The following is a 15154-nucleotide window of genomic DNA, read 5'->3' as shown; positions in this document are numbered from 1 at the left end:
CAATGAAATGAGTCTGAAACAGGGATTAAGGTTAACTGAAAAATTATTATTATAAACAGCTTTGAACAATCATGGAAAACAAACAAATGGGGCCCACTTTAAGTTGTTGACTTGAAAAGTCCCAGTTCAGTTCCTATTGATGATATTCACACGGCTGCCATCTTGCCAGCAAGGTGATACCTAGGTGACACTTCCCATAGGGAGCCCATTCATCCAAACAGAAAAGTCCTCTATTATTATATTAAACAACGTCAAAATCACCAACATTGCAGCTGTACGGAAAGGTTGAATTATCCTCTTTCAATCTGAAAGTTTTGCTTAATAAAAATCCACCAGACATTTTATCCTGTCAAGAAATTCCTTGCAGACTTGCAGACTTCCAACTCTGAGTTATCAGTAAAGCAACCTCCTGCTGCTTCCTATTATGTGCACATACAAAACAGGTGGTACGCATCGGCCGTTGAGTGATTGTCAACAAGCACTTCCAAACTCCAGCACTTTATTTATTGACCGGAATTTATTGACCGGAAGTAGCTCATAAAATGTCTACGGTGGATTTTTATGAAACAAACACTTTACAGATTGAAAGAGGATAATTCAAGCTTTCCGTACAGCTGCAATGTTGGTGATTTTGATGTTGTTTAATATAATTAGGACTTTTCTGTTTGCATGAATGGGCTGTCTATGGGAAGTGTCACCTGGGTATCACCTTGCTGGCAAGATGGCTGCGGTCTGAATAAAGAGAATTCAGTTCAGGGAAAGCAGTCTCTTTCTCCAATTTGGAGAACCAGATTACCACATTTGTGGGTGAAGGGGGGGTTCAGAGTTCTGGGTCGGCTCGCCAGGTCTGGGTACCATCCGGTACCAGAACCATCCATGCAAGGGAATCCTTTCAGGACACAAAAAACCTGAACTGAAAGGCCAGGTGTCTAAATCAGTCTTTGTTTCAAAATCACTGTTGTACAACATCAAATAATCTATCAATTCATGAGTAAAGAACCTGATTTGATCAGGATCAAGTTCTTTATACATGTTTCTCACTAAACAAATCAGTTTCTAGCATTGTTACGGCCCTTTAAACTTGGCTCAACCAAGGGCTAACATAAAAGGACACCACTGTCCTTAACTAATAACAGCAACAAAAAGGGAACACAACTGTTCAGTTTGGGTGTTTGGGAGACAATGAGCTGCTGGCCACAGGTCCACTTATATAGCCTGCAACAGCTGACTATGGGTGTGGTAGCCAGAACTTTCAGGTGATTGACAGGTGAGGCACTTTAGACCAGCAGAGGTCAGCAAAGCCACAGGCACTACAACAGAACAAAGTAAAGACAAAATTTCACAAAACGGCAATTTTCATTGGCTCATAAAACCTTCATTTTTTCACTATATCGTACTATACTTTCCCATGTCCGTATAGGTCCAAAGTTCACGTGTAGACGTTTTCGTGCATTTTTATCAAAGATCCTGGGAGGAGATGCATTTTAATTGATTTTCATATAATTCAAAATGGCGGGTGATCTAGAGGTCGGAGGTCAAAAGTAACAGCACGGAACTTGTTCAGCATGAGAAGACGCATATGTGTGTTGAGGTTTCATTGCCGACGGTCAAACGGTTCATGAGCTATGCCTGGTCAAAGTTTGCATTTTCAATATAGCGCCACCCTTTGGCCAATGGTTGTGGGCTTTGCATCCTCACCGTTTGGCATGGCCCTCTACCATATCTCCAAATTTCGCGAAAACCGACTGCACGGTTCAGCCAGAACTGCTATTTTTGGCGGAAGAAAAGAAATAGCAATTCCAAAAAAGGACCAAGTCCTTTCAGGACTGCTTGGTCCTTTAATAATAATAATAATAATAATAATAATAATAATAATAATAATAATACGTTACAATTATTTCAGATAATTTCCCTCGTATAAATTAATTTAATCTGTTGAGAAATGTTCATTCATACATTTTCAAACGCTAAAACAGGATATGACGTCGTGGATGGGTTATGTATTTCTGCGTCATGATCGTAACCTTGCTGAATCCGCAGACCGTGCTGCTCCTCCTCCTCCTCCTCCTCCTCATCCTCCTCATATAAACATGGCCGTCGTGTCCACACACAGCGTCCTTTCGTGTGTGTTAAGCTGAATTAATCCATCACATACTGGCCAAGTCATCGCCGGGTAAAAGTAACAGGTGGACAGAAAATGTAGGCAACGGGGCAACGCTTTAATGAACAAAGTGGCGGTTGGGATGTTTGTTCATCCGTCGTTTGGTTCAGCTTAAACAGGGGAGGTTGTTGACATCTTTAAAGTTGAGCTTGAAGACTTTTTTTTCTTCTTTTTTGCTACTAACTAAACCAGCTCGGAGTCGTCACCACATCAAGGGACTTCCAACCATTGACTTTGTGTTTTTTGCGAGCTAAGGTCCAGGAGCGAGATGGAATAAGCACTGTCCCACTGTCCCCAATGCAGATCGTACTTGAACTTGAGTATCTTTGCAGCCAAGCTTGGTGATAACTTTGGACTTCTCGAAATCTACTTTCCACTGGTAGGTGGAAAAGATGTTTCCCGTGAAACCCTCCAAACCAACCTTCAAATCATATCTCCCACCTGTACATGTAAGTATATTCGTGCTGGTGTTGTTGGCTGCAGCAATATTATTTTCCATTACAAGTTCGCCTGCATGGTTTCTTGAACTCATTAAGGTCGTAGTCCCACCCAAATGTACTAGATTGGGGGACTGGGGGTGCTGGCTATAGAACCAAAAACTGCTAGGAATTGTTTAGAACTTAAGTGATGACTGACGTTGATTCCTTGCTGAATCTCGGTAGGAATTGACTCTAAAATAAGAATATAGCTATAATCTAGCTGCTAGACTATTATGCTGAGGCAAGCTCCTCAAAGGGATTTATTTATTTTATTTATGTTTTTTTAATACAGAAATGGATGTTGAATACAATGATGCAGCCATCAGCCATGGGCATTGCTTTTTGTAATCATGCACACATAACCACCTTGGATGAAACACAAGTAATGAAAGCCGTTTATCTACAGAAGAATTGAATGGGCTATCAAAATGACACTAGGCTTAACCTGTTAAAGGTCTGTGCAGAATGCTTTCACAAACGTGAGTGTCTCACTAAAGAGGCTTTCTATCATGCTCTGACAGAATTTCCACATTAATTTGCTTGGAAACAATAGTTGTATGTATGTATGGGGTATGTATGGTATGTATGGTAGGTATGGTATGTATGTATGGTATGTAATATGTTAGCCCCTCTCGGGACCCCCGGTTGAGCTCTTTTCATCGTTCACCCTTAGGGTCCCTTGCCATCGGTCCCACGCTATATGGGATGCAGACGGACTTACCGTCGAAAACGTCCTTTCTGCGCTGTGTGAGTAGTCGTGATATGTGTCAAAAGAAGCATATAGGAGCTATAGGAGACAACGGAAACCTCAACGAATTTTCCTTTGGCGCAGAAGCCGTTAAGTATTTTTAATCTTTGCTTGACCGTTTTGGCAGCTCTGAAATTCTCTCTTCCTTGACTTCCTTATTGACAACCCATTGTACCGCCTCCAGCGCCAGGTTGGCTAGCTGCGCGTCCCTACGTTCCTGCCTCTGATCTGCTCTGTCGCAGCTAGCCAGTTCCGGCGCTGGAGGCGGTACAATGGGATGTCAATAAGGAAGTCAAGGAAGAAAGGAAAATTTGTTGAGGTTTCCGTTGTCTCCTATATCCTTCTTTTGACACATCACGACTACTCACACAGCACAGAAAGGATGTTTTCGATGGTAAGTCCGTCTGCATCCCATATAGCTTGGGACCGATGGCAAGGGACCCTAAGGGTGAACGATGAAAAGAGCTCAACCGGGGGTCCCGAGAGGGGCTAGTAATATGTATACTGTGTATATACTGTATGTATTGTATACTGTGTATATACTATGTGTGTGTGTGTGTGTGTGTGTGTGTGTGTGTATGTATATGTATATGTATATGTATATGTATATGTATATGTATATGTATATGTATATATATATATATATAAATAATATAAATATTTTTGAGTGGTGTAAACCACTCCTACAACTGGCTTTGTTAGTTTACGTGTCTGTTCGTACCAAAAAATGAGCATGGTTGATGCTGATTGGTTGATGCTGATTTCATTACGTCAGACATTACGTCAGACCACAGCTGATCAGTCTATATAAGACCTTACACCACTCAGTTCACACGGGTGTGATTTTTTTTTTATACACACACATTTGAATTAGTAATGTTATTTCCCATGCTTGCCATTGCAATTCCAAGCCTAGCTCTGGTCCATAGCTCTAATGCGTTGCTTGCATTAGAGCTATGGACCAGAGCTATTCCAAGCCAAACTTTAGAGTACTTGTCAGCTGGTGATACTTGGTAATGGTTCTATCTTTGGCTTCATCTTTGTAAATAGAGCAGCATGGAGGCACCTTACGTCACCAAGACTTGCCACATGATGTAACCTAACCGCTACAAAACAATCATAGATGGTTATTTCCAATCCAAGCGTGATGTGTGGTCTCTCGGTTACAAGCTTAGACATTGATGAGCAGCCGCATAATGACTTTTTAATTAGCCAGTTCTATGAAATTCAGAACAGTTTCTCAGTTTCTGAACCCAGGAATCTTTTATCTCTAGCTTTTGTGGGGGTAAAAAGTATAGTCTTTCAACCCTCTAATGAGTCTGACACATCTTCCCATTGTTGTCATTGCCTTGTCTGATGATCTTACAGCTAGTGTTGTTTTCTTCTCTGTTTTCTCTATATATAGACTGATGTGAAGAAAACCGCCACACCACCTATGAAGAAGTTGGAGGCCAGGTTACTTCCAGGTGAGCCCTTTGCGCAGAATAGGGAACGCAGGGGCAGTTAATTAAATGAATCAAACAAATCAATTGTACAAAATAATCAATTTAAGAAAATAATACATTTTATCTGGAAGTATATTTAGTATACCACTTTTAATCTGGCAACGCTGTTTTTGGTATAGATGGATAAACTACCCCTCTTTGAGCCAAAAATAGTGGACAGTTGACATGACCCAAATGAGCCCAACCTTCATCCGTACAGTTCAAGGAACCCCAAACCGTACACTGCTACTCCTTCTGAACCCCAAAACATACACTGCAACTCCCCCCGACTACCTATCTAGTATCTATCCAAGTCAAGTGGCACATGTATGTGAAATTCCATGTCTGGATCAGTCTATTAAAATGTTAACAAAGTAATAGCTTAAAAGTATATTCAGTGATTTCGCTTCATTGAAATATCACTTATTTTTTTCTTTTTATTTGGATAATCCTCCCTACTATAGAGTGTGCTGACCATATAAGGAGTTCCTCCCTGTCCCCAGTGAGCCCCTGGGGTCAAAAAACCCTAGTTTCAGTTTTGGTGGCGGGTGGCAAAGCCTTCATCCAATCAGGATGAGAGGGGCCTTCCTCCAATCATATGTGGGGGCGGGCCTTGGTGCACGTGCTGTTGCACTTCCCCCCACTGTAGAGCGTGCATGTGCACATTTTGTTACCGGGGTGGACTGGGTGGTTTTCCAAATCACCCAAATAACTGAATGCTCCTTTAAAAGTCTACACAGGAATGGAAAAAAAGAAACGAAGAAGCGCTACACAGGAATGTTTTTCTTCAGCAGAGAATGTTTTGCCCCGCCCAAGAATTTTGGGGCAATTTCCTTTTTTAATGTCAGTGTCCCACTTTCTGTGAACACTACTGGATTCATAGTAAACACGTTAAAAAGTTAAAACACTGACGATTGTTCTGCCTTTGACCGTGAGCGTCCCCTTGCTTTGAACTGTAACCCTTCTATTATGATGGCAGGTGCTGTAATAGACTTTTCCACTGTCGCTGTCTCTGGAAGAGCATGTCAGCTAAGGATGTGGAAAAAATGTCACTGGCAGCAACACTATTTGCATGAGGAAAATCTCGAGACTTGGCTAAAGCTCTCTATGCACCTTTCTGGTCAACAGAGTTCCACTCTGTCCTAAATTTGCCATCACGTCTCTCTCAGTAGTAGTCGCCTATTTAGAAAAACAGAACGAAAACCCCTTTAACCTTTATATACATTATATATATTATTATATACTCTAGCGGTGCTGAATGTTCGCTCCCAGAATAGGGACGTTCATGTGGTTAAAGTTCGGAATCATACAAAGTGGATGATAATATGAAGCCATCACTGTAGATTCTTAAAGTTAATCCTGTGGGCAGGTTAATTATTTTACCATCTAGGCCTGCTTTAAGTTCAGTTGGCACTTTAACTGGGCCATGGCAGCTTTCACTTGTCAATATGCAGTATTCATGATTTGAGGACTTATTTCTGATTCATCTGGACAATTGTCTTAATGTAGTATCCGGTAAAGCCTGGTGAGCACACATTCTGTACTATATTGTACAGTGTGCAACCACCTTAAGACTAGTACACAACCCTATACAACATTAGCATTAAATAAACACAGGTGTCCTCCTTGGCAGTAGGATATTGGATAACACAGGATGAAAGGCTTAACTGTGGTATGTCATCTGATGGTACTGATCACTATTTGTTTTGACTTGTTCAAAAAAGAAAACATAGAACAGTCTTCTGAAGGGAACGAAACAGTCTCTGTCTACTTGTTTGACCAGTTTTTAATGTCGAATTGGACTCCAAAACAAATACAGCCATACCAATATCCTGAGGCTTACTAGGTTTCACCCATTACAGTAGTCCCCTCACTTACTTTGAGTGATGCCGATGCATCTGGCATTTTCTTTTCAAATGCACATTTTGGTCATGGGTGGAATTATTTAAGTTCATACTCATTATACTATTATGTAGTATTCTTTTCTGTTCCATGTTCAAAGAAAGGAAATGTTAACTGAAAAATAGGTTCATATAAAAAGGTATTCCATTATTTGGACAGTTACACTTGTTTTGAACAGCTAACAACTGCCTTTATATACGTATGATGTCAGTGTAAAACATGACACAAGTGATTTATAGTTTTCATCATTGTTTCTGCAGGTCTGAAAGTGTTTTCTTTCCCCCTATCTTTTGGTGGCATCAGTTTGATCTCCTACAAAGTTAGACCATTCCTCCCAGGCTCCCACGTACATAGGATAATACCATACTTTATCTTTCTGTTGCTTCTTGTGCTTATCTCTTGAATGTATACTTGTGGTTACTTGGACCTTAGCCACATGATGATGTTTTTTAATATTCATATTTGCTTGATCACCAGGGGAGATTGTGGTTAATGAGGTGAATTTTGTGAGGAAGTGCATTGGAGCAGACAACAGCCACGATGACCTCTGGGGAAAGCTTATATGCACCAACTTTAAGGTCTCCTTTATCACCCACGATGCCCTACCCAAACAGGTACTTTTATTATACATTCTAGTATCATATAATCTGCTTTTGTGAATGTCTAAACATAAAATGAATGTTGAATATTATTTCTGTCAGTGTTGCTCTAATCTGTGAACATTCCTGTACAGCTCTTAACCTCCGACAGTGTTAATTATTTAACTGGTTTCAAAGGTGAAAAGGCAACTTGAAGCCATCATTTTGCTGACTTGTGTGACCGGTTGATCCTAGAAGACCCACTGCATCACTGACTAAGAGGAAGGAATCTTCCTGTATCTTTATCTGTAACATTTTGCTGAATTTGATTTGGCGCACTTCCTTAAGAGTAAAAGTCGGAACTGCTCAAAACAAACATGTTCATGTTTTAGAATGTCACTGTTGTTGTCATAGGGCTCTTTTGTGAATCTTGAAACGTATTTAAACGCTTCTGTATCTGTTTCCATACGCTACTATATGGCTTCGTTTCAGATAAGGTTCTCAGAACCTAATTTGGGCCCTGCTCAGGAGGTGGTACCTTTTTAGTTCTGGAAACGGAACAAAAAAATGTAGATTGGTTATTTTCTTTTTTTTTAATGGTTCGTTCTTTATGACATAGGTCCCACTTCAGAGGTGGTTCTGGTTAAACGTGAACCAAAACAAATCACAGAACTTCACAGGTTCAGCAAAGTTTCAGGTTATGGAAGGTTCTGCGTTATTCTTCATAGTCAAAATGAGGCAAATTTAAAAATCCTGAGGTGTTTAACTTTGTTTTGCTTTCACCAGAGGTTCCAAGTGGCCCACTGTCTTCTTGGAGAACATGACGTCCCCCTTGCCTGTCTGGAACAAGTGGTGACAGGTACTCCTGCTGCTACCATGTTTGCAATCTTAACCAAATTATCTAACAGTCGCTGACAAGTGTTGATGCAGTTGTTCACCATAAACAAGAGACTGTAATTGGTTATGTACTACTCTTAGGAAAGATATGTCATATCACTAATTGACTGTTTGGTAATGTGACAATAATCTGTCAAAAAGTTTGTTAATCCATTGAGACCTGGAACACATTCATGTCACGTTAGCGTTTAACCACATTAACCATTAACCCATTTTGGGGCGGGAACCCGTTTTGGTGTTTTAAACATTGTTATAATTTAGCTATTGAAAAATAGCAGATCTACAAGCTCATAGCGCGCCACCGAGTGGCGCGCTATGAACTTGTAGGTCTGCTATTTTTGAAAAATCGTTAAAATGTGCCTCAAATCTTTCCGAAAATTGTCATGATTTAGACAACCTTTTTTTTTTAATTTCGACGTCAGGCCTGAATGGGTTAATGTGACAATAATCTGTCAAAAATAGTCAATGGCAAAACATGAACAAGTGTCACGAATAACCTAAGATTTAGACTCTCGTAGATGTATTTATCGATTCTGACATCACTCTCTACGGGAGTCTAAGCCTTCATTACCCATGGGTGTTCAATTTCCTGCTAGCGGACCTAGAATTGCTCCTAACGTGTACAAATGCAAAATCTAAGGTACATTGCTGCCCCACTTCTCAGGTTGACTTGCGTTCTGCGTTTTGTTTTCAATAAAAAATAGTGTTTTGTCCATGTACATGTTAAGAGCAATTCTAGGTCCGCGGGTAATGAAGGCTTAGACTCTCGTAGAGAGTGATGTCAGAGATGTGTGAGTGATGTGCCGTAGAGAGTCTAAATCTTAGGCTATGTCACGACTATTTCGGTGTAAAATAAATAATTGACCTGCCAATCACACCCTCTGAGAATGATACTAATACTTGTAGGCAGGCAATTACTTAAATCCTATATACTTTGTTGACCAGAGACCCCCAGGAGTCTGTAATAATTTTTTTCCCCTCTACATTAAATCTCTTCGCCAATAATTGACAATGTACAAGCTTGTAGCTTCTAGATCTGCTATTTTTGCAGAATGTTCGCATTTTTTAATAGGGTTCTTGACTGGTTAACTCTACAAAACTTAATTGGCCTTCCATGCACGCGTCAGAGCTGTTGAATTGCAATCTTTGAAATATCTGAAGTTTTCCAGAGACCCACATACTGTATAGTGTATATTGTATGTGCATTCCACAGTCCTTATCCTTGATTAACTTATCCTTTCTATATTTTAAAATCATAATTCAAAATTAATCTGGCCAGGACTACTGAATAGGTTTTTTTTGTTGCAGTCAGGTCTGGTTGGTTGCCATTCAGTGGTCAGTGATGTGATGGCCTCTCCACGGATGAGAACACAGCCCAGGCGTTGGACAATGACCGGGCAGCCTAGTTAGGATTAGCCTTGTTTATATATCTCATTACTGTCGTGTGCTGACATAGCAAGCCTAATCCCTCAGCGAGGTTGTTTTTTCTGTGTTCAACTGATGAGGCTTTGTTTCCCTCTGGCTTTCCCTTAGACAAAGGTCATTTTGTGCTAGCGATGGTTTGGCAAAAACACTCATAAGGTCAATCTAATTTGAATGGGTTACTTCATTTATTTGTAGACATTCCACCTCGACTCGTATCATTTCAAGATTTGTTATACACAGATTCATGAACCCAACCATCCCTATTCTGGGGCTTAACATTCCAAATAGCTATTTTCGACATATTTAATGTACTGTAGTGCAAGAACAGTAGTAATAGTACACTTGGGAATCTGGTCAACTAAGCGATTAAGTGGTTAACACAGCAAGGTAATGTTCTTTAATCTTTGTAAGGGTGTACATTTGTCTGTTGTGACTGTGAGCAAATACTTTTAAAATACAATTTATAAATGCTTCCGTCATAAAAGCGCAGATTTAACCCATTCTGGGCGGGAACCCCTGTTGGTGTTTCAAGCATTATGTTATACTTTAGCTATTGAAAAATAGCAGATCTACAAGCTCATAGCGTGCCACCGAGTGGCATCTACGAGCTTGTAGGTCTGCTATTTTTGAAAAATCGTTAAAATGTGGCGCAAATCATTGAATAGAGCGAACATTTTTAACTAAAATATTTGCTTCTGGGGGGTCCCTGGAACTACATATTTTCAGATGGGGGTCGGCGACCAATTGCATATAATTCTGGGGGGTCCTTGACATGAAATAGTTTGAGAACCACTGACATAGAAACATAGGGTTTTCAGAAAACTGTCAGGATTTAGAAGACATTTGTAGAATCGTTCCCAGGTCTAAATGGGTTAAATTTGTCCTACTGTAAATCAAATTAATTGAAGCATATGGCTTGCTGCTAAGCAGAAAGGACATTAAAATATATTTAAAAATCTAGTCTAGTCTATTTGCTCAGACACTATGACATAATATTCTCCATTCATTATCAATGGGAATTTAACTTTGTGTAGAACAAAATAAGCCGATTTTGCTCAGACACTGACGTAAAATTCTCCATTCATTGTCGATGGGAATTTAATCTTTGTGTAGGACGAAAGTCTACACTAATAGCTGAATATAGGAGTGGCTAGCGGCCCTCAAAAAACGAACGAACGGATGGAATGGAAATTATTATGGACATATGACAGGAAGCGTAGTTGCGGAATAGTTGTCTGGCTTGAGAGTATGAGCAGCTCAGTGGCCTTGTGGTTAGGTTGGTGGGGTTCGATTCCCCTGCTGGGTAAAAACAAAGACTATAAAATGAGACCCAGTACCCAGAGATTGGGGGGTTGGTGGTTCGATTCCCCTGCTGGGTTATAAAGACTATAAAAATGAGACCCAGTGCCTCCCTGCTTGGCACTTTAATGTTTTCAAACCTTCCTGAAATGATCACTTCTTCTTTTCTGGTTCTGGATAAAATCATGTGCTGACCTGTCACTTGGAGTTTTGCTGAGGCATTAACTTGTATTTAATTTATTTAAAATAAATACTTAATTATGGCTTACTTTTTGAACATGTCTGTCAGTAACTTACTAACTAATGATATACTTAAAAAAAACACTGTTACATTTGTCATTTTAATTTGTCTTACAAAAATGCATGCAGTTATTCTGATGTGATCATATTGTAAGACAATACATACAGTATGTGTTCAGTATGGCTACAGTGAGTTATCAGCTGACCAAACTAATCTCTTTTTGTTTAAATGTTCTAATACGAACTGCCAATGCAACAATAATACTGTCAGACAATTATTCAACTATTCATGACATATCCCTGGCAGTTTAAATGCAAGCACACTGCATTGGATTTTACTTAAGGTCAATAGTTGCCATATTGGTACAGAGTACTATACAAATATGTTACTTAATACTTCCTGTTCTCTATTCCCGACATCGGTCTATCAGCATTATTTCAGTTCTGTTATTTTCCTCTGTTCCTCCTACTAGTGAACGATGCCAAGGGGAAGAGGAAAGTTCTGGGGTCAAACCAAAAGCTGAAGTTCAGTCCCACTGAACTTATACTGTACTGCAAGGACTTTAGAATTGTCAGGTTCTGCTTTGATGAGGCGGGGCCTGAGGGTGCCAAGAAGGTGAGTGAACCTGAAGTTCCCCCCCCAAAGAAAAATGAATATTGTATTGTAAATGGAAGCATTTCATGTTTTCTATTGAATCCAGTGAATACATAATAGCCTCTTCTTCTAAAATTCAGCTCAGTGGGTTTTCAAAAAACATGTGTTTTTGGCTGCTCACCAGCATTGGCTCACAGGATGAAGGAATGAGCCTTCTTCTTTATATTCCTGTTCTTAGTCTGTTGCCTGTTTTAAAATATTTCTTAACACTTAAACCCTATATATACTGTTGCACATCATATACCGAAAGTAGCAAATCTACAAACTCACAATCTGCCATGGCCCGTTGTGAGCTTGTAGATCGGCTTAGATTTGAACTTTAGACTATTTTGGAATGCACAGAATGGGAACAATGTGGTAAATTGAATCCTACAAATCTCTGCATGGGCCGTTTTTTTGGGTGTAGGTCTTTGCCCACTAATCTTTTCCATCCCGACCATTCAGTTCCTTCAGACTTGTCCGCAGGCCAGCAAACAATGTTAATGGTTATCTCCCACTTGACAGAAACCCTCATGCAGTGCACAGTGCAAACTTTGGTTTGGTAACTGCCTACTGAAAATCACCTGTATTATCTTTCCACTGAATACAATCAGCGTTGTGTCCTTGTTTTAAAAAATCTCTTCTTTTCTTGATGGCCTTTTTCTCAAAGTTTCTTTTTCTTCTCAAAGATAAAAGATCTTCCCTTTTTTACGCTGACCAATTTATAGTCCTTTCACTCGATGAGTATCCACCTCTTTGCCTATTTATTAATAGGTACACTTGGAGTGGCATCTGCAATCTTATCAATTCATTTGGTATTATATGATTAAAATACATTCTTGAACACAAGTTCTTCATGTTAAGTTAAAGTGTTATAAAGAATATATATACAAGAAAATATACATTGAATATCAATTTACTTTTACTTTGACCGGAATAATAACTATCTCTGTTATTGCCAAATGAAATGGTAAAGGAAAACTGGTATTTCAGTTGGTATCATATCCAACAGTGCTGTATTGCTCTGGCCCCTTCTAAACACTGAGTCTGTTGCAGTCCTATTCAGCTGGGTTGGGTTGGGTGGATATAATGCTGCCTGCATGTTAATGTCGTTGCCTCAGTGATCATCTTGGCAACGGCTGCCGCTGCCTAACAATTTGAGTGTAACATAATCATTTCACATTGTGACTCTGACTCATGACTCCGAGGCAGATTAGAGTCACAGATGTTTAATTTTTCAAAGGAAAGCTCTGCTCAGACAGCCCTGTAGATCAAAGTGAAGAGTGGCTTTTAGTAAGAAGGTTGACTTGTTTTCACCAATGCCCCCCTTTTTTCTTTTTGGCTACGGAGGAGGACTGAAGGCGAGTGAAGGGTTTTCCTTGTTATAGCATCTCAGTCAGCTGTGTCTGTCACGGGCTGCTTCTTGTGGTAACTAGAATTTAGGGCCGGGCAATTAACAGATATACAACCGACTTAATCTTGCTCATGTAGGCCAGGACAGCTGGCGTAGCAGTCCGGGCACTGCCTACGCTCAATGTGGGTATTTCTTGTTTATTGCGTTCATTATGATAGATCATGTCACTTCTTCACTTCTTTTTCTATTGTGAATTTTCTTATTATTCCTGTGCAGCACTTTGTGGCTCATGCCTAGAAAGGTGCTGTATAAATAAAGTTGTTATTATTATAATGTAGCCTGGCAGAGCGCTGTGGGTTCAAGTCCCGTTCTCGACGAATACATCTTAATCATCTTGTGTAGAGTAATGGAATAATCACGAGGGACAGGTGATATACTGTATATCAATATATGGACACTAAAACTAATTCTAGTTTATTTGCATGCCGATCTGCAAGCTTACGCATCACATGACACATTGTTTGTAACCCTATAGATCTGTTATTTTCACTTTTTTAAATAATCATTCATTAATCATCATCATCAAGGCACAAGTTTGAACCAACCATGATATTGATTTAAATTCGTATCGCCCAGCCCTACCAGCATTATTCTTTAATTGAGTTAATTCGGGAAATTGGACATTAAAACTCAATGGCTGCCAAGGACCTAATTAGTTAACTTCTTTTTCATGATGTCCTGGACTGCCAAGGACGTGTTTTTCGTGTTTTTTAACATGGTAAAAAAATAATAATAATAATAATAAATAAATATATATATATATATATATATATATATGGTGGCGGTCTGGGACTTTTGGCGCCCCCTGGTGGTGGTGAATGAATTAAGGTCTCCCTGCTGGGTTGAGAGACAAAGAAAAGCAAACACTGTCACCTTGCACAGATGTTGCCAGCCCCTGCGAACATGTGACGGCTGGGTAGGGAGCTTTAAATTCACCACCACAATATGACCACACTGCAAACACTCCCTGACCACACTGCAAACACAGATGACAGGTTCTCCATTGTCTTTGAAGCAAGAGAATTTGGAAGTGCTTGAGATTAATTAATATTTATACACTTGTACGGGAAGATCTCCAAGAGGCAGGAGCTCTCTGAGCTACCTGCTGAGCCAACGCAAAAAAAAATCACACCCATGTGAAGTAAGTGGTGCAACTCCGTGTGGGGGTCCCCGGGGGGGGGGTGGGGGGAGTTCCAGACCCACAGGAACGCGGCTCGCCTGATTCCAGCGAGCCGCCCCACGTCCGAAACGGTTGAGAAATGACAGAGTTACCGTGTGGGGGTCCCTCTACTGTACCCTCCACTGTACTGTACTGTCACTTTACTGTACTGGCACACCCGAAATCACCATATATACAGTTAATATGTGCGTGTGTTTGTGTGTGTGTTAGGTTGCGCACAGGTGGTGAAAAACAACCATGCTGTTTTCGTGCTCAGACGCACCCAGCCACCCACCCACTCACCCAGCCAGCCAGCCAGCCAGCCTCCCACACACATAGTCACTTAAGGAAGTGGTTGCACCACTTAGAAAAATAAACGTTATTATGGATTTTCTTATAATCAAAATCTATTAGTCTGTTTAACCAATTGAGCCCTGCTTTATACAGGTTGATTAAATAAATGTGTTCAATTTACTGTTGCACCCCTAACTAAAACAGTTTACTGTTGCACCCCTAACTAAAACAGTTTACTGTTGCACCCCTAACTAAAACACAAAGTCGCTCTCTGATTCCCAGCTAGCACGAGTCATGTGGCAGAATTACAGTACTGCAATGTGTGTCAGGTTTAGGGTAGGCCTAAGTATATTTAGCTTGCATAACAGTGTGTAAAGTTTAGGGTAGTATAGGTTAGCCAACATTAAAGGAGAATTACATACTAGAAGGCTTTCTTACCT

At 40.1% G+C, this 15154-nt stretch overlaps 1 protein-coding gene across 1 annotated transcript in view; it reads left to right on the top strand.

Moving 5' to 3' along the window:
- The first annotated feature begins 2058 nt into the window (after positions 1-2058).
- Positions 2059-15154, top strand: part of mtmr10 (myotubularin related protein 10) — a 33166-nt gene continuing 20070 nt past the window's right edge. Inside the window, exons 1-5 of the mRNA XM_079497799.1 lie at positions 2059-2610; positions 4794-4854; positions 7252-7388; positions 8139-8211; positions 11687-11829. Coding sequence (XP_079353925.1) covers positions 2554-2610; positions 4794-4854; positions 7252-7388; positions 8139-8211; positions 11687-11829 — 471 coding nt within the window. The 5' untranslated portion in view covers positions 2059-2553. The remainder of the gene's footprint in view (positions 2611-4793; positions 4855-7251; positions 7389-8138; positions 8212-11686; positions 11830-15154) is intronic.

Source organism: Electrona antarctica (assembly GCF_951216825.1).
Source record: "Electrona antarctica genome assembly, chromosome: 3".
Lineage (NCBI taxonomy): Eukaryota > Metazoa > Chordata > Actinopteri > Myctophiformes > Myctophidae > Electrona > Electrona antarctica.
The sequence above is the reverse complement of the archived record's forward strand: the minus strand, read 5'-3'. Positions and strand labels throughout refer to the sequence as shown.